The sequence below is a fragment of the Chionomys nivalis genome, chromosome 13 (assembly GCF_950005125.1).
Source record: "Chionomys nivalis chromosome 13, mChiNiv1.1, whole genome shotgun sequence".
NCBI classification, from domain to species: Eukaryota; Metazoa; Chordata; class Mammalia; order Rodentia; family Cricetidae; genus Chionomys; species Chionomys nivalis.
Genome location: NC_080098.1, coordinates 21,128,803 through 21,152,865, shown reverse-complemented (window position 1 = coordinate 21,152,865; position 24,063 = coordinate 21,128,803). Strand labels below are relative to the sequence as shown.

The 24,063-nt window shown below is 41.8% G+C and overlaps 1 protein-coding gene across 3 annotated transcripts in view; it reads left to right on the top strand.

The window, feature by feature from the left end:
* Positions 1-24,063, top strand: part of Camk1d (calcium/calmodulin dependent protein kinase ID) — a 401,940-nt gene that overhangs the window by 248,960 nt on the left and 128,917 nt on the right. For all 3 annotated transcript variants that reach the window (XM_057787298.1, XM_057787297.1, XM_057787299.1), the window contains exon 3: positions 796-870. In XM_057787298.1, coding sequence (XP_057643281.1) covers positions 796-870 — 75 coding nt within the window. The remainder of the gene's footprint in view (positions 1-795; positions 871-24,063) is intronic.

Genomic DNA, 24,063 nt, shown 5'->3' with positions numbered 1-24,063 from the left:
AGAATGCCTTACTGAGAAAAGGAACCAAGCCATGTGACTAAACATAGACAAAAATATGGGTTAATTTAAATTGTAAGAGCTAGTTAATAATAAGCCTGAGCTAAGAGGCCAAATAGTTTATAATTAATATAAACCTCTATATTGATTTGGGACTGAATGGCTACAGGACAGGGTGGGACAGAAACTTCTGTCTACATGTGATTTGAACATGTATTGTTTCTAAGATTTGAGATGAAATTAGCTTTCCCAGTTAGTTCACTTGGGAAACTGAATTTGCTGGTGGGATAAGTGTGAATTCCAGTGAGGTGGTCAGCCTGGTTTTCCTTTGCCTGCACTGGATTCATGAACATGACCATGAAACTGTTCCCTGGGGTATAGTGACTGTTAGGAGGGATGAACCCACACATAAGTGGCTCTTTAGACTAGTCTGCAGGCCCTGCATTGAGACAGTGGAAAGCAGTTGTGTGCTACCCAGGGAGTTCAGCCATTTGATGTACAACTATGTGAGAAAATATAGTAGTGAGAGATTTGGTCCATGGCATACATGTTCAGCAGCAGCATTCAGTACATTGTTACTAGCTGTGGGCTCCTAAGGCTTTAAGAATGATGAAGAGAAGGAACTGAGGGAATAAGAAATTGAGAAATACATTTGGAACAATGTGGTGGAAAGTCTTCAACGTCTTATCAAGGAATTGGGGTTCTATCATGTCACTTTTGTTCCCTGTCATGACCCCCCCTTTTTTTTTTCAAGTATAATTGTCCTTACCATTGTGTGTGTGCTTTCTTTACTTTTAGGATTAAACATGAAAACATTGTTGCCCTGGAAGATATTTATGAAAGTCCGAATCACCTGTACTTGGTCATGCAACTGTAAGTACCTTGTCTGATGAATACTGAGGGGTGTGATTGCCAGTGCCCAAACAAATGAATGTTGGGGGCCTGTGAGGCAACAAAACATGATGATGTCTGTAGGGTACTGAGAGCAAAGCTCATCATCATATCTGGCACCCAGACACCTTTAGACCTGAACAGGCCCATTCTGCTACTGCTGAATCCCACAGTTGGGGTCCATGCCACTATCACACTGTGCCTCTGTGGCTGTCTCATCTGCCAGGGCCAAATGTTGCTGAAAGATGCGTCAGTGGGCTAAGTATGAGGAACACTTTGCTCTCATTTCTAGGAGAGACTCCTACCCTGTCTTCATTTCCAGGGATGCTGGGGGAGGAGAGCAGATGGCAGCTTGTGCTCCGTCCCTTCCCCTCTGGTGGATAGTTGCTTGTGACTGAACTGTGGATTCGTGATAAACACAAAAAAGGAAAGTATTACTGGAGTCAGATGGTGACATTGCCACCTCCATTATGCTGTCCCTGGAATCCACAAACACCAGGGATTTCTGAGACAGGAAGGAAGCGAGAATGTCAGATAGAGATGACTTGTAAATGTGTTTTAAAATTTAAGGCAAAATTATCTTTCTCACTACATAGATGCTTGACTTTAGGTGTGTGATTGTCAGGAACATCCCATTCTTTATTTATTAGAATTAAATATTAGAAATGTCTCAGAACGTTGGGACATCTCCATGATGTAGATGTGTATAAGTAGATGCCGGGACACCACACTATTGGATCCTGTGACTGAGAGGAGTGTTGCTGAAAATCAGAATATAGACAATGAATTTGATTGTTTATTAATGAGGTTCTGACTTTGACTTGCCACAGATGTGCAGAAGAATTGGGGTTAAGTTAGTTTAATGAATGGTTTTTCATGTTTTCTCTTCCTTATGAATGTTTGTGTAACTTCATCTCCTAGAGATCATTTTGATACCAGAAAGTATCTATTGGTTCGTTTCTTTTTTATATTTCATTGCCTTAAAAATGTTTTCATGGGTGATTGTAATGTCCCATTTGGAAGTGTCTGTCTGATTTTCTCTGACATCGACAGTAAGTCAGGCTAAGCAGTTGTTTTATTGCTTAGTTGAGTGTGAACTGCCCAGTGACCCAGGAATCTTCCTTAGTACTCTGCTATTGGTTTTTTTGAGACAGGGCTTCTCTGTAGCTTTGGAGCCTGTCCTGGAACTTGCTCTTGTAGACCAGGCTGTCCTCGAACTCACAGAGATCCGCCTGCCTCTGCCTCCCGAGTGCTGGGATTAAAGGTGTGCGCCACCACCACCGAGCAGTATTCTGCCCTTTTGTTAGTTGTGCATATTGCACATTTCTGTTTTTCTTTCCTGACCAGTAATAACTCTCCCCAGATTTAGAGATGGTCACTAAAGATGCTCTGACTTTGTTTTGTGTAGTGTCTCCTCTCTAAAGATATAAATGAGTCATTTTCAAATATTGATTGCCTAGTAGGAAGAAGAAAACATTTGATGATGAGCAAAAGCCCCATATAATATCACCTGTGTTCTGAACTGCATGGCTTTTTTGTTGTTGTTGTTGTTGTTGTTAATACAAAATGACTAATACTAGAATCAGAACCCCAAGGTCTTTGCATTTATTTACTTCAGGTTTGTATGGAAATACATCACCTATCACTTTAAGGACCCCAGAGATGGAAATCTCCGCTGTGCCACTGACTGGGTGAATCTGAGCAAATGATCAGACCTCACTGAGGATCAGTTTCTATAACGGGCAAAGGAGAAGATGGTGATGTTTACTTTAGAGATGGGGTGGGGAATGTGTGGGAAATGGTCATGGCGAACAGGTCCTCGGTATGGGCAGGTTTCTCGGTGGACATCCGTATCATTTCATCAGAATGCCCTTCAGATTTTAATGAGATGAAGTCCAAATAGACCTCAATTTTACTTCTCTTCAAAGTAAAGAGATCAATGGCTTGATCCTGTGCTCACCAGCAGAAACGTATGTAAAGAGGAGTCGGCCCAAGAGCAGGCAAGTGTCTGGAACAGACCCAGTCGTAGACCAAACCTGGCACAGACTCCCCCTCCTACTCAGACTCAGTTGAGAACGTCTTCTCTTGGCGGCTGCAGCGAAAGCTTCGTTAAGGCCAACCGCACTTACTGAGACTTCTTAGTATCTGAGAGGAATTAGGCAGAAACCAACTAACTTTTGGTGGGCGCTCTGGGTCGATTTGTTTGGTAAATCCCGATCTAAACGTGGTGGAGGTTTGAATGACGTAAAGAACAAAGCTGTGTATCTGCCCTGGACATGCCAGTTACAACATGTTAATTCATACCCATTCATGTTTCTTTGGTTTTCAGTTCCCTTTCAGGAATCAATTTTATTGAAGTGTAAACCACACAGGATATGTTGCATTTCATTGGATGGGACATCTCGGGGATGAGCATAACACCCCCATTTCTGACCCTCTCAGAAAGACTCCTTTCCATGTGTCCCTTTCAGCCCCTCCTTCACTGACCTGTGGTTCAATCAATGTTTTAACTTTCACAGGAGCTTTTATTTTGTATTCTAAGATATGGAAATGGAGTAATATGTACTCATTTGCATCTGACGTAATTCACTCACAGGGATAGCCTATATTCAGTGCCTTGGTTGAAGAGAACTTTAATTTGCTAAATTGCTTTGGTAGTTTTGTCAGAAATCAATTGCCTGGGTCAGCAAGAAGGATCAGCAGGTAAAGTGCTTGCTGCCAAGCCTGGCAGCCTGAGTTCAATCCTTGGGTCATATATGGTAGAAAGAGAGAATCAACCTGGCAAGTTGCTCACTAAAGTCTTCAAGTGCTATGGCACACACAAAATACCCATACACACCACACACACACTACCCATACACACCACACACATATACAAAATACTCAAACACCAACACACACACACACACACTATCCATACACACCAACACACACACAAATGTGATGAATTTTTTGTTAATATATTACTTGATCATATTTTTGTACTCATTATTCTGTTCTATGCATCTGTTTTTGTATCAAAATTATGCAATATCACAACTCTAAAGTAAATCTTAGAACTAGGTGTACTTTATCCCTTTATTACATTATAATTCCTTTTCTTTTATCATTTATTATTTCATAAAATAACTTTGGCATTCTTAAAATAGATTGTTCATATAAATTTTTAAATCAAATTTTGAGACTTGTTGGTAGACATCTTGTTTGGAATTGCATGGAAGCTAAACAAAAATTTGAAAACAATTAACAACTTAAATTTGAGCTTTAATTCATAAGCACAACTTGTTTCTCTATTTAGGTCTTTTATTAAACTTAGCCCACATTTTACAGTTTTCAGCATATGGGCTTTGCTCAGTTTAATCTGAACTATTTCATTTTATTGATCCTGTTGTAACTGAATGCTATTTCATTAGAATGGGTAAAATACAATGAACTTTTATAAGTGATTCCCATGGTAGATGTTTTATGTTTTGTTTTATTTTTTCATAATTTTCTGCATCAATTCTTGTTAATTCCCAAAAGAATTCTATGTAGCAAAACTTTAATTTACCAAGTATATTTTAAGGTAATATATGTCTTTGAAATAGCTTTTGTCATATATTTTGGGAATTCATATAAAACAACTCTGACCTTCCCTCTCTTATCTAAATTAAATGTTAAAAAAAAAAGAAAGACAAGAAAGAAGAAAAAACATGGGCAGAAACCCCGTGCCGTCTCAGAATACAGTATTATCGGAAAGACTTGGACTTGTTTTGGGAGTGTGTAGGCTGTGTGATTATTTTGTCATTGTATTGGGTTTTATTTGCCAAGGCCTGATAGCATTTCCCTCCTGAAATTTGTTGTATAGCTTTTGATTCTGGATTAGTGGAAAGTGCTTTTGTTCTTTTGGGTTTTGTTTGTTTGTTTGTGTTTGCTTTTATTTTTGACTCACTTGAAAAGCCCTTTATTTCTAAATATGTAGGATTTAGAATAGAACATTTGGGAGTACTGGATTTCACAATATTTGTGCTTGGGAGGGTTTTAGTTTCCTAGGAAACATCACCCTCAGTACCAAGGCTCCTCAGCACTCTAACTCTATTGCTTTTATAATTGTTATCTCCATTCTGAGGGTGGGATGTATTTGTCCTATGCTGCTATGGGAAAGATTAATTGTTTAGGGTGTGTTTATGTACATTTTATTTGTGTCTTGAGCAAATATGTTTTTTCAGAATGCTATTTGGGGGGCAATCTTCTATAGATAGTAAAAGACTGAGATCACACTGATATAACTTAGAGATGAGAGATCAGTTTAAATTTGTGTCTCATCTATCTTTGCTTGTAGACTATCAGTGCTGTATTTGGAAAGGCCACCTCTCTTACTTTCTCCATTCATAGCTATAGTGGGTTGCATAAGCCACAAGCTGAAGTACACATTTAAAGGACTGCAGAGATGGTTCTGGAGGAAAAGAGCTCTCCATGCAAGCATAAGGACTTGTGTTCATATTCCCCGAACCAACATGAAGCTAGATACAACAACACACATTTGTAATCCCAGTGTCCCTGCTGCAAGGTGAGAGATGGAAGCAGGAGAATTCTTGTAGCTCATATAGCCTGGCACACACCTGCCTCAAAAAAAGGCAAGACCTAACACCTGAGATTTTTCTCTGACCTTGACACAAGCATCATGGCATGCACACACACTCATACGCACGTGTACATACTTGCATACTAATGCATACACCTAAACAAGCAAAAGAATATGCTGGAAGTAGTTTTGTAGGAAAAGCAGACTGTATTGCTGTTATGCTTTGCCACCCTCCCAATAAGACTTTAGGCTCCATGCATGGGTACCTTCTGAATCTCTGTCTCTAGCCTAGGACTATTCAGAAGTCTCACTTCTGAAATATCTGAAAATCTGTTTCTCCTGGTGTCTGTCTCATCTTAACAAATAGAAGCCCCCTTCTTCCAATGTCTTGGACTCAGAATCTGGAGTTATCTTACATTCATCTTTCTCACACAACAAATTCACCCACCCAATGTCACCAACAATACACTATCACAGCTATTGCCCAGGCCCAAGGGACCCATTCTTCTTTCCCCAACCTTACCATTGTAGGTGTCTTTTATTGCTGTGGAGAGATACTATGACCACAGCAACTCTTATAAAGGAAAACATTTAATTGGTGTGGCTTAGAGTTTCAGAGGTTTGGTCCATTATCATCATGGTGAGAGGCATGGTGGTGTGCAGGCACACATGGTGCTGGAAAAGGAACTGAGAGTTGTACATCTTGATCCAAAGGCAACAGGAAGTGAACTGAGACACTGGGCATGGCTTGAGCATATATGAGACCTCAAAGCCCACTCCCAAAGTAACACACTTCCTTCAACAGGGCCATACCTACTCCATCAAAGTCATTCCTCCTAATGCTGACACTTCCCCTGACCTTATGGGAGCCAAGTACATTCAAACTACTGCCGTGTGCTAGCCAGATTCTTGTTGAGGACTTCCATTGACTTCCTACCTCAATTTCTATTGTCTTTGTCTTTACAAAGACTTTACAGCAGCTTCCAGGACTGCATCAGCCCTGATACATTATAAGCCCTTGACCTCTTGTCCTACCTCTCTCTTCCCTTTTATTCAACTGCATCCAGACAAAACTATCTATCTATCTCTATCATCTATCTATCTATCTATCTATCTATCTATCTATCTATCTATCTACCATCCATCCATCCATCCATCCATCCATCCATCCATCTATCTATCTATCTATCTATCTATCTATCTATCTATCTATCTATCTATCTATCTATCCATCTCTATCATCTATCTATCTATCTATCTATCTATCTATCTATCTATCTATCTATCTATCTATCTATCCATCTCTATCTATCTATCTATCTATCTATCTATCTATCTATCTATCTATCTATCTCTATCATCTTTCTCTATCTATCCATCTACTTACCCATCCGTCCATCCATCCGTCCATCTGTCCGTCCGTCTGTCTGTCTTTACTACTTAGTGTGAATACACATTGCATGTGAAGAACAGAGGACATCCTTCAGTAGTCATCTGTCTCCTTCCACCATGTGGGGCCAGTGGTTTCAACGGGGTCATCAGGCTTGGTAGCAAGCCCTTCTGCCAGCTGTTGGCCTTCCCTTAGATCTCTAATGCCCTCGTGGAATTTAGAGAAGTCTGGGATTTCTGCTAGATGCCATTTTTAAAGGTATTTTACTATCTTACTTGTATAAAATCCCCCCACTCCTACTTTAGACATGTTTATTCCCTGTCTCTTCCCCCAACATTATTTCTCTCTGTAACACTTTTCACTTTTAGAAAAGTTAATCTCTACTTTGTTGCCTGTGAGAATGGAACTTGTACACTGTATGGAACACTTGATAAACATATGTTCTGTACTCAGACTTCTCATACACTTTTTAAATATATGTTCAAGGACTAGACAGATGGTTCAAGGGTAAAGAGCTCGTCTTTCTCTTCCAGAGGATCTGAGTTCAGTTCCCAGCACCCATACTGAGCAGCTCACAACTTCAGAGGATCTGACACCCTCTTCTGACTTCTGCAGGTGCCTGTACCCATGTGAATATACCCTTCCATACATACAAACACATAATAAAAATAAAATAATTCATTAAAAATGTTTTTCAATTAATGTTACACAGAAAAGGAATGGTGATTAATAAATATATCTGTTTTTCTTATTTAATCTTTACAACAAACTTTAGTGGGTGTATACTACAATTTTACATGGAGAAACTGACCAGAGAGACTGCATCTTTTGATTAAGGCAACAAGTAACCCATCATGTACCCTTGACCAATGTAGCATGATGTTCCAATAATATTGTCTAAGCAAACCAATGTGTATTTATCAATGTGAATAATTCAGTTTACCTAGAATGCCTTATTAATTATGATTCTGTCAATATTTTAAAATGCATAGAAGAAAGATTATTTAATAATAGCATAGAAATTTACCTGGAAAATCTCATTCTGTTCACAATTACTCTGTGTTTTTCTCTTATGTAACTTTTAAAAGTGCAGTGACTGAATGGATGAATGATTTTTGCCAATATGGTGATTTATTTTGTATTGCTTATTCTAGGTGAGATGCAAATATTTCTAATACTTATTTCATTCCATGATAGCATTGAAATATGAATAATATAACCAGATACCTGCTGAGATTCAGTACCTAAGAATTAAACACATACTCTTTGAAGAATATTCATTCAGTTCCCAGGTAGTTCAGGACATGAAAATATATGCAGTTTCCAAGAGAAAATGTGTTTTATCTACTGTGTGGTCTTGTGTATGAAGCTGTTTGAACAGTTCCCTCTTTGGGGGATAGGGTCACCGATGTTAGCTTTCATGGGGATATTGTATTCATAATTTATACACTGTGTTCCCAGAAACATTTTTAATTAGAACACAAATTATCACTCTCAACAGAAAGCCTTCGGTAAGTAGTCGAACACAATAGTGAAGGAAAATGTGTTTCTGAATATAATACCTTAGTATATTTACATATAAATTACTGAAATCTTATCTTCACTTACCGCACACAGCTAATTAAGAACTCGGTAGGCCTGTAGTTTCTGCTCAATATTGGGAGGGTAGTTAGGATTTTTATGGCATAAGACATAGAGGATCCTCTTTAGCGGCTCTCTTTGCACAGGGGTCATAACCACCATGGCGGTACAGGGGTGATGATAACCCACCATGGCTGCACAGAGGTGATGATAACCCATCATGGCTGCTTTCTTTCAGGATTGTCCTCTGTGTTCTGAGGGGAGGCACCCTTGAAGAAGGATGATAAGTGTTAGGCAGATGAACGTAGGGCTGAAGGAGGTGGCTTATGCTCCTGGCAGAAGGGTCTGGTTCAGACAGAGGTCTTATTCTGGAACCTGTATGGTACAGAGTCTGGTCTGTGAGTGTCGGTTGGACCTGGGAATGCCTGAGTCTGTAGGGGTGAGTCTGTATGAGGTTGAGTCTATGAGGGACTCTGTCTATAGAGGTTCATCTCTGATGACTTTTGTCCTTTGGGGGCTCAACTTGACTGGCTTACAGGGAGGTATGTGACATCTTGGTAGGCAATAGCATCTGGAGACCCTGGCAGATGCCAGCTTGGTATTTCTGGTTACTGCTGCTCATATATCAACCAGTAACCACCTGGGTAACTATTGGACTAGAAAGGCTTAGAGAGCCGCGAAGACAGAAAACAAATGGTCCAATATAATCTTGAACAAGCATTATTAGATTCAACTATATGAAATCGCTAGGACATAGTCATGCTTTTGTTCATCTTTTTAAACTTACGAATTTACAAATGTTTTTATTTCCAGGACTTGGGGCAGAAACTAAGACCTTATTCTGGCTAGATAGGAGCTCTACCACTGAACTATATCCCTAAGCCCTGCAAACATCTTTTAAAGATTTTATTTTAAAAAAATTGATTCTTCTGTATATATGTGTGTGCCTGTTTGTCTATTGTGCGCCCTGTGCATGAGGTCTCCTGTGGAGGCCAGAAGAGAGCATTGGATCTTTGGAAATAGAATTACAGGCAGCTGTGAACCACCCCACGTGGGTGCTGGGAACCGAACCTAGGTCCCCTGCAAGAGCAGCAAGTGCTTTTAGCCACTGAACCATCCATTCAGCCTCCATGTCTTACATGGCTTTTACTCTGCGCCACACAGTTTGGTAGTTGAGTTGTGTTTTTGTTTAAAATTCTCCCTTGGTTTTCCTCATGATTTCTTCTGTGGTCCATTGGTCGTTTAGGAGTATTCTGTTTAGTTTCTATGTTTGTGAATTTCCTAGTTGTCCTTCCGGTGTTGATTTCTGATTCCCATCCCTTGTGAGGCAAATAGATGCTTTGCAGGATTTTAGTCCTATTCAAATTTACTGACACCTGGTTTGGGGACTAACCTATGACTTATTCTGGAGAATATCCTACTCCGTCTAGATAGACAGGTGCTTCTGCTGTTGTTAGCTGGAATGGAGCTCTTATATCTGTCAGGTCATGTTGGTCTACAGTGGGTAGGTCCTGCATTTCTTTTGTGGTATTTTGTTGACTTGTGCTATCTTTTATTGACGGTGTTGTTGAAGACTCCTATTGTTGAGTGGTTGCTCTCCTAGGTTCCACTAATGCTTGCTTCACATACCCTAGAACTCAAATGCTTACTCCTGGTGTGTTTATTGTTGTGCTGAATTAACCTCTTTGGGATATATACTGTCATTTGCCTCTCTTAGCAGATTTTAGGTCTTTGTAATCATGCCTTAAATGTGTTCTTTACTTTTAATACATCTTATGGTACTTTTAAAGATACTATATTCCCCATTTGACCCAATCTGCATGGCAAATATCTTTGTCTACAAATGAATGAGATCCTAAATCAAACACAGCTTTAAAATGCCACAACTCTTTCGGGGGTGGTGTTCTGAAGATCACTGTCATGGCCTTGTGTTAGGCAAGTATTTTACCACCAAGCTGCAATGCCCCAGCCTCAGATAAAATCTTGCCATTATAGAAGCCACTATAAAATCTTCTGAAAGTATCATCTGGCCACTGGTACTCACAAAGAGTAGAAATGGGCTTTGAATATAGAGCATTGATTTCACTCATTTATTCACGGACAGATTGCACAGATTATGTATTTCATTTAAGCATTCATGTAATAACTGAAAGTCAGCAGGCTCAGACTTGTAAGATACAAAAATATAGAAGGGATCGCTGCTGACGTTGTTATTTCCAATTCCCTAGCAGATTGAAAACTTGGAGCTTATACAGAGAGCACCTGCACCGTGATGAATTTCAGAGTGTATTAGATTAGACATTCTAGTCTACAATGCTCCGGGACCGCTAGTCTACGTGACGGCTTAATCAAAGGAGCCGAGCTCTGCTCTGACCCAACCAGCATCCTCATGCAGATTCAATGTATGGGTTCCCTCTGAGGGCGTGTTCTTGTAGTGTTCCTGTTTTTCAAAAGCGTCTGCTCAGCTCAGGCTTGTAAGCCCTCTCCTTTCTCTGAGCATCACGGCACTCTGAACTGCTAGAGTACCACACGGGCTTCTTGATGCTCTGTGTCTATCCTGCAGCCTCCCCCCCTCCTCTGCACCCTGGCACCTCCATCTGGCTACCTTGTCACCCTTCCTGGAGCTTGTCTACTCTGCTAGGCATTCCCTGGAATTATAGAATTGTGCCCTCATCAAGGAGAGTAATCACTGTGAAGTGTAATCACCCCCTCTAGACTGTGTGATCCCAGAGACCTGTTCTTAGAGAAATCATCTCTTTCCTGAAATCCTGTAACCTTCACCTGCGCTTGTCATTACGTACCATCTCTCTCATTCATTTATTCATTCATTCACTCATTCATTCATTCATTCATTCACTCACTCATTCTCTCACTCACTCACTCAAGAAGTATGTATGGAGCCCCATAACAGGGCTGGTATTATTAGCTGGGAGGCTATAAAATGAATAAACATTCTATGCTTATGAAACTTATATAATGGGAGGAAAAAGAGACAGTAGTCAGTTTAATAAGTCACTGAGTATACACAAGCGACTACTGAAGTCTTCAGAGGAAGATTATAAAGGAGGACAAAGCATACTTGAAGGTGGGTAGGTAGTTAGTGCAAAATGGCATGGTGGCATTGGAGTGTAGACCTACAAGAGGTGAAATGGTGGCACAGAGCCAGGCCTGCCCCAGGCCCCTAATCCATGCAGCCAACCAGGACCCGACCCCACCCAGGGTCTTAACACTTTTCTTTCGTCATCTGAAAACTCTTAATCATTCTGACCTTTGAATGTGTGGTCCTTGTGTGAAGTTGGATTTGACAACAGGTCTTGTGTCACAAGAGACTGGGTACAAGTGTACAGCTGTGTGCATCTCTTTTAATCACTTTCTGTGGCTGTGATAAATACATGACCAAAAGCAACTTAGAGAAAAGGGCCTGTTTTAGCGTACAGAGGAGATCAGTCCTGATGGTAGGAAGGGCGGGCACTGGAAATCTGAGGCTGACCTGGCAGGGCAGTCAGGAAACAGAGAAAGAGAGGAAAGAGGGAGAGAGAGAGAAAGAAAGAGAGAGCCAGACAGACAGACATGGGGGGGGGGAGACAGAGACAGACAGAGAATGAAAGGAGAGAGAAACACACACAGAGAGACAGATACACAGACACACACACGGGGGGAGAGAAAGAGACAGACACACACACACGGAGAGACAGAGACAGACAGAGAGAGAGAGAGAAAGGAGAGAGACACACACACAGAGGCAGACAGACAGACAGACAGACAGACAGGCGTGCGCGCGCACACACACATACACACATGGGGGGAGGGGAGAGAGACAGAGAGAGAGAGAGAGAGAGAGAAAGAGAGAGAGAGAGAGAGAGGAGAGAGAAAGGAGAGAGACACAGAGAGAAAGGACACACACACACTCACAGGGGTGGAGGAGAGACACAGAGAGAGGGAGAGAGAAGAGCCAGGTTCTAAAATCTCAAAGCCAGCCTCCATCCATTAACATACTTACTCAGCAAATCTCTATTTCCAAAAAGTTCCTTTACTCCTCAAACACTGCCACTACCAGTACTCAGATACATGAGTCTATGGGAGACAATTCTCCCATAAACCACCGCAACATCTAATAAGCCCTTATGTAGAGTGACACCCCAGGTATGTACGGCAGGACCACTCAAGTAAGCATTACAAAAGGGAGGGGACATGCCACCAACTAGCAATTAGACCACATGAAAAGAAGGGGAGATCTTTTCTGCCTGCTCTTGAACCAGGAGTCTGTCTCCCTTCTTCCAATAGTTGGATTTAGATACTGAAAATTCTAACTGGCAGTGGTTGTGAGTTTTCTCAATGCATGTGTAAAATGTAATGGGCATTAAGGTTGCTGGAAAATCCATAACCTAAAACATTTATTACTTCCCTGTCTTGAGAACATTCAAAACCCAGCCTAGTCGCTATTTTGAAATTTATAGCTAACTCTGTCCTCAGTTAGAGGTCATTTCTCCTATGCAGTTGACCATACCCTTTAGCCATCCTCTTCTTCCCTCGCCATCCCTCCCTGCCTCTGGTCAGCGTGTTACATGCTCTACTCTATGATTTCAACTTCTTAAGCCTCTGCATGTAAATAAGAACAGTTTTTTAAAAAATCTTTCTGACCTGTTTTACTTAACAAATTGTCCTTCACACCTAGACATGCTGCCGCCTTCATTGTCCATGGGGATAACCACACTGTGACTTTCCCATCAGATCCCGCTATAGGACTCTGCCTGGAGTAATACAGCCTCGTGACCCCTTTCCAACAGGGCAGCCTGGGGCAGCCGGCATTCTGCAATTCTCTGCCTTTAGCCTGGACAATGGCTTCGCTTATTCTTTGAGGTTATTGAGAGCAGCACTCTTGCCTCTGCCCAGGCTTCTCATCCAGCCTAACACCTTTTAGAACACTACCCCTGCGGTTATTCTGCAGTCTCTTTTCTTCTTAGCCTAATACATCTACCTTGCAAATGCAAAAAATCCCACACCAGTGCCCTCTCTGTATTCTCTGCAACTGTGCTGCTAGGGTCCTGTGGAGACATTTGCATAGTGAGAATTAGACTCAGCCCCCCATGGCTCTGACCTCCTTTCCTGCTCCTTGTAGACACTCCTGTTCAGTTCCTTTTTCCCTAAGTCTACCTTGCCTTTTGTAAACTTTCTGCTCTAAGATAGAAGAATATATTTATTCAACTGGTGTCAGACCTCCTTAGAACCAAATCCCCACATTTTGGTTGCATTGCTTAATAAAACAGTTGGATTTTTTTTTTTAAGAATTTCACTTATGTGTATTAAGTGTTTTGCCTACATGTATGTGTGTGCATTGCCCTTAGAGGCCAGAAGAGGGCATCAGATTCCCAGGCATGGAATTACAGATGCTTGTAAGCCGCCATATGGGTGCTGGGGATCAAATTCAGGTCCTCTGAAGAGTAGCCAGTGCTCTTCATTGCTGAGCCGTTTATCCAGTCCCACAGTTGGAAACTTTTAATCACTGTGTTACAATAAGTGACCTCAATAGTAGTATTTGAAGTTAGTATCCAACTGCAGTCACTGATTGGAGCTAAATCTTGAAACACATCCTTATAAAAGAAATGGAACAAATTAAATGATAAGAGCTCAAATACAGTATGAGTTTTCAAAAATCTCTAATTGTACTCTGGAATAGCTTGGTCTGTGGAAAATGTCTTGGTGGATTTCTATTTTTTATTGGATAATTTTATATCTGTCTAGCAGTGAGAAAAGATGGAGAGTATGATTACATTATAGCATCCAGCTTTGAGAAAGCACAAGAAATCTGCTAATAGGAACAGTTTATTTTACAAGGTTTATCTTCTTTAAAGTGTCAAAGAGAGTAGCAAATAATAGATAGGGGGACGGCTGAGCTGGTAAAATGCAAGCCAGGCATGGTGGTGCACCCCTGTTACCCTGGTGCTGGAAAGGGAGGTCTCTGGGACTTGATGGAAATTGGAAAGGATGAATGTGTGGGCGGTTTGAAACTCAGAAATCATAAAAACATGACTTCAAAGATTATATTACAAATACATAGAAATAATGAATGTGTTGGAAAAAGTAGATTCTTAAAGATGGGGGCTCTAGAAGCAGTTATTAATTTAAAGTAATCAAAGCATGTGAATTCTGCCAAGATGAATTATTCTGCTTAGACGATTTCCTATTAGGTAATATGTAGAAAGAAGTTAAAATGTTTTTGCTTTAATATACTTTGTTATAAGTTATTCAATAAATTTGAAAAAGTTATAAAGTTTTATTTTTTAAGTTTGGATTCTGGGGATCAAATCGCATGAGGTCTGTACATAACAAGAAAAGTACTGCTACACACACGGCCTTCTGACATTCTACTTTCCTTCTTTATTTTTATTATTGTTCTTTTAACTTTTAAGTATTTACTGTGTGTGTGTGTAAATATGTGCATACATATGACGGAGAGAGAATGTGCTCTGTGGACTATATGATATCCCAGATGGAAATGAGAGCCAAATAGCTGATACACCATCTGCATAATGTTTTTCCAAGGGCCCCTGCAGAATTAAGACTTCCCTCCAACAGATTACAACCATGGTTTCTCCTAACTCTGCCATATTAAACTGTGAACTTTGCATTTTGCAAGTTCTTGGGAGCACAAGACATGACTGAGTTCCAGTCCCTTGTGTAGGTACCAGTGCTAATGACTGGCCCTCTCACCTTTAGGATTTCCGTGTGGTTCATTGAGTTTGCTCTAACATCTGCTTTCCTGAGAAGATCGGCGTGGTGAGCTGGTAGTAAAGGCCCAGCCTCCTTCTGGGGAGCCTGAGTTCTCCATCACCGATGTCCAGGAATAGCTCTTCTGTCACTGAATCATGCATATTCTTATTCAGAAAAGCTGCCCCAGGCTGCCTCACTGGTGATTCACTGTCCTCCCTGCTCTGTCACAGGGCTTGGCAGAGAGGGGATGGCGCTATAGAGTGGGAACCGAGTCATGATGGATGAGAGGCAGGCGGGCGCTCAAAGATGGATTGACTCCAGCTTTCAGGACAGATGAGTGGTTCTGCAGAGATTAGGAGGGTGAGGTGGGGCGCTGCCTGGCCGGCATCTGTCCTTCAAGTACATCTTATTTTATTCCATTGTCTCACAACGGCAGCTGTCCCTCTGTGTGTGAGCCATTCACCATGCATGTGAAGAACCCCATTTTTCTGAATTTGAGTCCTATCAGCCTGAGCCTTGCAGCGTAGCACAGCACTGAAGAGCAGACCAGGCCAGGCATGTCTGCAGTTTGCTTCCAAGTGTCTTTGTTAGCCTTTCTGGGAGTTAGTGCCTTTTATACACTGGGTGTTATTATGCCATTTATGTCTTATGTGCAACTGAAAATGTTATGTCTGGATAATTACCTTTGTGTGTGCTGATCTGGGATAATTGCAAAGATATGGCGCTAATGAATATGTCCAGCTTGTCATCGTGTGTGGTGTACTCTAAATCTGTGCTTTCAAGGAAAGCTACTTGGACATGCATAGGCGTCTATGATTGGGAAGAACGGGAGGAATTTATAGAAAACTGGTAGGGACCAATTCTCAGCTTTATAATTGGATGTTTAAAGTGGGGCAGGAACTTATTTTCTGTCTTACATAGTAACTTTTGTGTGTATGTGTATATATGGGTATGTGTGCATGTTCACAAGTATTTAAATATGTTTATGTGCATGTACAAATGTGTGCAGCAGAGTACAAATTTATGCTTGTGCATACATGTGAAGTTCAGATGATAACCCCAGATACCTTCTGCCTTTTGATAAGACAGGATCTCCCATTGGAACTTCACCAAGTAAGCTAAACTTGTTGAATTGTAAGCTTCCAGGGTTTCGCCTGTTCCCACCTCCTATCTCGCGGTCTCCGAGATTACAAGAGCATGCCTCAGTGCCTAGCTTATTACAAGAGCTTTGGGAATGAAGTCAGGTCCTTATTCTTTATTCTTGTTAGGTGAGTGTTTTATGGATGGAGTCACCTCTCTAGCCCTTGAAGTTTTCTTAAACCTTAATAAATAAGATATGGGGTTGACGAGATGACCCAGTAGATAATAGTGCTTGCTATGCACCCTTGTAAAGGCTGAGTGTAGCCGCGTTTACCTGTAGCTTCAAGGGGGAGCAGAGACAGGCAGATCCTGCGGGCCTCACTGGCTAGCCAGTCTAGCCAAAATGGTGAGCTTCAGGTTCAGTGTTATAAAATAAGATGAAGAGGGATGGGACAAGACACCTGATAGCCCCTCAGACCTCTACATGTGTGCACGCTGGACATGTCTACCTGCATACACATGTCCATACACTGTACATACACTTACAATGAAGACAGAAAAATTGGGCATGTAAGAAAGCTCCATTTGGGCTTCTTCCCGGAGAGTTATGGTTTCATCGTACAAATCCCTTCCCAGGTCTCAGAGAAGTCCCGGTCTTCTCAAGCAGACCACATCCCTCACTAACCTCCAATAGTAGCTATTGTGCTACCATTGGTAATTCTCACAGTAGCGAGATCAATTATCACTCTGACCAAAAATAATTCACCATGCTGCCATAATCAGAACATAAGCCTTGCTCTGCAGAGGTGCGAGGGGAGAAAAGGGGTGGTTCTCCTGATGTGCTGTGCCACACTGGGAATAGCAGGCCGGAGGGCACACATTTTTCAGAATGGCTTCATTTTTAACATCAACCTTCATGCCGAGCCCTTAATGACTTGGGTCTTTAATTATCTCACTGAGCAGCTTATGTTGAATGAATATGAGCCACTCTCTTGGATTCATTGATTCTATGCTCAGAATAACATTTCACTGTGTGTTTTAAGGTACCTTTCTAACACATGCTTATTGTGCTGTGTCCCCAAAACTGTGTCAGAAATATGTCTCTGCCTTCTCTCTCTGGGCTTTTGTGCCTGTGGTAGCATAAAGATGCTATTGATTGCGTTATTATTTTAACATGTGACTTCAGAATCTGTGCTTTATTGAGCTCTTAATTTCATGGTGCTGTGGAATGGTTGATGGGTGGTGACGAGTGTCTCCTAAATCCCAGCTACGTTATAGTATCTCATGAAACTATAATCGCTGAATGAAACCAGTGGTATATATGTGTGTGTGCACCTTAGAAGCAACTAAATGGTAAGGTGTAAGCTTTATTTTAAGATAAGAAGAACCACGTGAGCTGGGCAGTGGTGGCGCACGCCTTTAATCCCAGCACTCAGGAGGCAAAGGCAGCAGATCTCTGTTAAGCTCGAGGCCAGCCTGGTCTACAGAGCAAGCTCCAGGACAGGCTCCAAAACTACACAGAGAAACCATGTCTCAAAGAAGAAGGAGGAGGAGAAGGAGGGAGAGGAGGAGGAGGAGGAGGAGGAGGAGGAGGGGGAGGAGGAGGAGGAGGAGGAGGAGAAGAACCGTGTGTTATATTACAAGTCTGAGAATTTATGACCAAAATATAAGACCATTTCCCTCAGCTCTGAAGACAAATATATGCCAAGGAAGTCGAGCTTAACAGCTCCTAAGGCTGCAATTTCTGTAACTTTCTTTCCATGCATGAGTGCTATGGTTCCAACAAATTATACTTTCTTACTAAGGGGCCCCATTTTCTTCCCTCACAACCTCTCAGAATCACAGTGTATCACCCCGAGGACAGTGTTTCTGGTTCTATGACAGGCAGGCCTCAGAATAGTCATAAATACAACGGATGAATGATCTGTAAATGCAGGTCTCTGATTTTGAAATTGGTTGAGAATAAATAATCCCTGCTCACCAGAAATGGGTGCAGCAGTAGCCAGCAGTAGAGACTGAGACACACGCTTCGTGCAGGCTCCGCCCACGCTGCACGTTAAAGTTCTCATTTTGCTTTGCGAGATCAGGTAATGTCCCTGGCAGCATGAACCACTGCACTTCACAGCTCGCTTTAGTCTCTTCTCCAGCTGAAGCCTCTCCTGGTCCCCTGGTGACTTTGTTAGCTTATGGTTTTGACTGCGGGTACACGGACCATGTTCTAGCAGGTGCGGAAGGTCTGACTCTAAACACAACTCTGCCTTCATCCAAAAAACTGAACACTGAAAAGAGAATCGGTGCAGACTGATTACTAATTGGTAATCCCCGGTTAGCTTCTGAACAAGCAACAGGGAAGGAGGATGATTTAAAGAATAGCAGCTCAGTAGGATTTGAGAACTTTAATTTGGCCAGCTTGTTCCTGCAGTATGCCTGTGCTAGGGGAACTTTGGAGCTCTTAGCCTTACAGATAGGGGGTGGGGCGGATCCTGCCAGAACTTCGAATTCCTTTAACTTCGTAAACCTGTACAGCTTTTCTCTGCCAGTGTCTCCGTAATGAGTGCTAGTCTTTAGTTTTTCAGAAGGCTGTTGATGCTTCAGGGAACTGAAGCACCAAGTTCCTCTCTCAGCAGCTTAGAAAGAGGCTGTGGTTCCTGCTTCTGATGGTTTGGATGAAGCTGAGCTGATGGCCGTTAGTCACCTGCACGGTGACTGTGGTCCATTAGTTTGTTTCCCTGGCAACTAGCTTTCATTCTCTCCTCCCTTCTGCCCCCCTGCTCTCAAGTGTTGCTTACTCTCTATTAATCCACCAAGTATCCTCATTCCCTAAACAGAGCCTCCTCCCCAGTAGCTTAATTTCCCTTTTGGCAGTACACCCTGCTTTGTAAGTCTGTTTTTCTCACCCTCACCCCCAATTTAAAGTCCATTTGAATAGAGAACTCATTTGGAACAACATAAAGGGCTTGTTTTCACAAAAGATTAGATCGGAAGGACAAGTTTGAACAAAGACTGTAATTTACAACTGAAAATGCTCCTTGTTCCATTTATTATTAAGAGAGCAGCAGTATGAGGGTTTCAGTTGGGGAGCTAATTCCATGGTCCCTTCGGACTCAGGGTTCACTATCCAATGGAAAAGTTTATCCAAAGGAAGCTGGATGTTGGCACCCGAAGGCCTCTCTGATGTGTGTAGGAATGGATGTGGATGCAGAGGATGTGTATTTATATTGTTTGATGATTTAGTCATGGCCGGTCCACCATCTGAAAGTCAGAGTTCTGGGCTCTGAGGATATGCAGTTTTCTGGGATCCTCATAGAGACCTGGTAGCTTCTCCCAAGCTTTGACGTCATGCATGTCTCATGTGACCATGAACATACTCTCTCCCCTCTCTCCTTCTTTCCTTTCCTCCTCTACCTTACTCTTAGAAACAGGATCTCTCTGTTGCAGACTGGGCTGGATTCATGGTAACGCAGACAGTCTTGAACTCATGATCCTCCTGCTTTCTAAGTGCTGGAAGTAGAAGTATGTGCTGTTGTGCCTGCTATGAACAATGACAACAGGCAAACATGAGGCATAGCTATCATGTATTCAGTGCTTACTGTTGCATGAATTCTTCGTATGTCAACTCATTTGCTCTCTACGCCTGTAACTAAAATAGACTCGAATCAGATACTGTACTGGCAACAAGTAAGCACCATTGTTTTCTAAAACTGTAATACCCTAGGGCCCAGTGCCCATCCCTGAGACAGCAGAAAGGGTGCCTGGTCACCTTCCCTTCTCTTTCCTCAGTTATTAAAGTCGGACTTTAAAGAAATGTGTAAAAACCAAAGTGGGTTGTCCTCTAGATATTGGGCCGGCACATGAAATAGCAGAGTCTGAGAAGTGAAGGGGAAGTGGCCCCTGAGGACCCACTAAATGGACTGTTGTGTATAGGCTTGATAAACAGACCCAGGACACTGGGCATGGTGGCACACACCTTTAGTTTCAGCACGTGGGAGGCAGCAAGTGGGTCTCTGTGAGTTCAAGGCTAGCCTGGTCTACAGAGTAAGTTCCAGAACAGTCAGGGCTACACAGAGAAACCCTGTCTTGAAAAAAAAAGAAAGAAAGAAAAAAGATTATAGCACAGCAGTTATAGATGCTCATCCCTAACTCAACAATCTGATTTCAACATCCAGGACCCACACAGTAGAAGAGAACCAATTAGGGTAAAATTGACCTCTGGCCTCCACAAGCACACTATAGTGTGTGTGCCCCCATAGAATTAATTAGTGAGATGATATATGTTTAGGGCATGATTTATTTTCATTTTAATAGGCAATATGCATAGTATGTCCATTCTGTGGACAGAATAAAGAGGAAGAAGGCTTGCCTGAGTTATGTCTCCTGATGGAAACATGTTGAGGTTTCCAAAAACAGTGACAGCAAGTGACACCAGTTGCTTTGCAGCGGTGGGAAGCAACTCTGGCTTTCCTGTCGAGGTAATTTTGGACCCCACATCTGACAGGGTGCTGTAGTGTCTCCTTCTATTCCAGAGAGGGATGGTGCAGTCCCTACAGGCTTCTATCTTAGTCATGAGTTTTTGAAAAAGGGGGAGTTACTTAAACCAAATGGCTGAAGTATTCTCCCTCTGTTACCCAAGACTTTTTAAACAAGGTACCTTTCCTGTTGAACACATCAGTCACTGTACTTTACCTCTAAGGTCTGTATCTCGATGTTCAGCTGCAGAGACAGCGCCTGGATAACTGATGACAGAATGTCACCTGTTTGTTTCATAAAGACGTGCCTGTTGCTGTTAGTGGATTATGTAATGTGTGCAAGAGAGCGTTAGGAGGACCCCATCCAGTTACCAAAGTGCAAGAGTACGCGTGCAAAGCAGGTCTTCTCTCCCAGTTCATCCTTTCTGGAAACTGTCACAGACATATGCACAGGTGTGCCCCAGTCTCCTGGGTCATGCTAATTCCAGTTAAGCTAATAATAATGTTTACTGTTACACTTAGCATGTTCCATCAGTACACTGGCTACCATATGAGCCTTGGGTTTTCTTGTTTTTTTTCTATAATAATAAAGTTTATTTTAAATGAAGTTTATTTTTAACACAGAGCCCTCCAGTTTGGGGGTGGGGGTTATGCAAGTGTCAACAGGGGCCATTTTGGGAAAGTGGGGTAGCAGTGACCTCATCTTCTTTTCTGTGTATTTATCTATATACAGTTACTATGTCTTATCCACCTGGTGTTTACAAAGATTAAAGAGTTTCTCTAGAGTTAGGCTGGTGAACTAAAGGCACAACTGATGTGTTTTACACTTGACCCCCTTTTTTCTGCCTTCATGCCCTCAAATCTCCCTCCTTTAAGATGCCAGGGAGCTGGGGTTTTATTTGAAAAAACAGAAAAAAATTTAAGGACTGTATTATTCAAGTCTCCATAGCAACCGAAACCAAACTGACTTGTGTAGAAAATAATGCTTCTTATCTAAAAGCCAAATGGGATAAGTATGATGTCATTGGTTCCAAACCCATTTTCACTACTTGGTTCTTCCTCTGGTACCTTGCGCTCATCCCCTCACCATGAAGACAGGCTGCTCCTCTCTTCCCAGTGCTCTCGGGCAAGGACCCACAGGCCTCAGGCATGTGCTCTGAGTGACTTCTTGGGCACCTCTATGGTTGAGGTCTCTTAGTCCATCTTCAAGTCTTCAAGTCAGCTTGTGCAGCTGTTGGGACATAGTTGCTTCTGTCATATCCCTTGGGACTATGGTGCCTGTATTTCAGTTAGGATCCTGGCTTCAACTTGCCTAGCTTTGCAGATTTCTTCTTTCCAAAAGGCTCAGGCATCATACTTGCCCCCAGTCCCTAGCCAAGGTTCTGTTTCCAATTAGATTGGCTCCCTAAATGATCATACTAGTTGCTGGTTGCTTCAGGGCTGTGGTTATACTGCGCCATTGGATAATCCAGTGTCAAAATTCTTAATTTAACTCGTATTTTCAAAATGCACACATGTGTGCTTATGCGCATATACACATGATCATATATATTCACAGCTTTGGAACGATGCACTTTGGACATCTTTGGGAGCCAGTCTTGGCCTTCCTCAGCTTTTGTCTTTAGATAGTTACTATCTCAGGATGCTTCCATTAACTTCAACCCCCCCCCAGTCTTGGCCTCTCCCCATGTTCTTACTGGCCATAAAGCCAACAAAATATCACCAGGAAACAATGTCCAGCAATGTTAATTATTCCAAGTAATATTATGAATTGAATGTGAAAGACTTCTGTTTTAAATACTTGATCCCCTGCTGGAAGGGCTATTTTGGGAATTCATGGAAACGTCAAGAGATGGGGCATGGCTGTCACTGGAGCCAGGTCTTTGGGGGTGAGTTATCCCTGGCCACTTACTGATTAACTCTCTACTAACTGGTAGGTCATGGACTGAATGATTCTGTCAAACCCTTCTGCTGCCATAATGTTCTGCCCAGTGCATGGGGCTAAGCAACCATAAACTAAACCCTCTGAAACCATGAACCAACTAGATCTTTCCTCCTGTGAAATTCAGTTTTTTGTCAACTTGATTTAAACTAGAGTCGTCTGTGCAGAGGGAACCTCAATGGAGAAAATGGCCCCATTGGCTTGCCTACAGAAAATCAGATGGAAGCATTCCCTTGACTAATAATCAATGTGAGAGATTAATAGTTAATATAATCGACCACTGGGGGTGGTGCCACCCGTAGGCAGGAGGTATAAGAAAGTAGGTTAGAATCTGGAGAGATGACTCAGTGGTTAAGAGCACTTGTTCTTGCAGAGGACCCAGGTTTGATTCTTAGCACCCACATGGAGGTTCACAAACCCATAACTTCAGTTCCAGTGCATTATTTGATGCTCTTTTATGACCTTCCCAGGCACAAGGCATACATGTGGTACACATACATGCATGCAGGTAAAACACTCAGACACATATAATAAAATAACCCAAGAAGAAAGCAGACTGAGGTTGCCACAAGGAGCAAGCCAATGAGCAGTATACCTCCGTGGCCTCTGCTTCAGTTCTATCGGTTCCAGCCATGCTTGAATTCTTGCCCTGAATTCTTTCAGTGATGAACTGTGACCTGGGAGTTGTAAGATGAAAAAAAAAAAAAAAAAACCTTTTCTTTCTAAGTTGCTTTTGGCCACGGTGTTTATTAAAATAATGGAAAGCAAGCTAAGGCACCCCCTTAAGTTCTACCAGCTCATTTGATCACAATGATAAAAAAGTAACTAATATAATTAACATCTTATATCAGATTATAGAACTTAGCGTTGTAGTTAAAGCTTACTAATGTGTAAAGATACTTACTGACCACAGAGGGTCTTTAAGACTAATTCTCTTTCATCACTTATGACCACATTTAGATTACTCCTAATTGAAGCCATGCCTGGTTCCAGAATTCACCAGTTCTGTGATAGAATCCATGTGTCCATGGAGTCAATTAAAGAATGAAGGACTGCATTGTCTGTGGGGAAATGCCTTATTACAGAATCATGTGCATGCGTGCCTCTAAGATTATTCAATATTCATCCTGGAGTGATAAAACTTGGAAACTGCTGCTTTAAATAGTGTCAGGAGTCTGTGTGCCTTGACAAATATTCATCTACTTGAGTTATGCATTCATATTCATGTTTAGCAGTAATTGTCTTAATGGAAGAAAATGTCATTTTCTGGAAACTGTCATTTACTGACTGAGTGCTACTTGTAATTTTTGATGTGCTTCTTCATTATATTTGGAAACATAAGAATTTCCTATTCCATAGACAAGTAGTTATATTTCTTTTTTTATTTTTCTAAGATGCAAGATCTCCCAATGTAGCCTGAGCTGACTAGCCCATAGCTAGC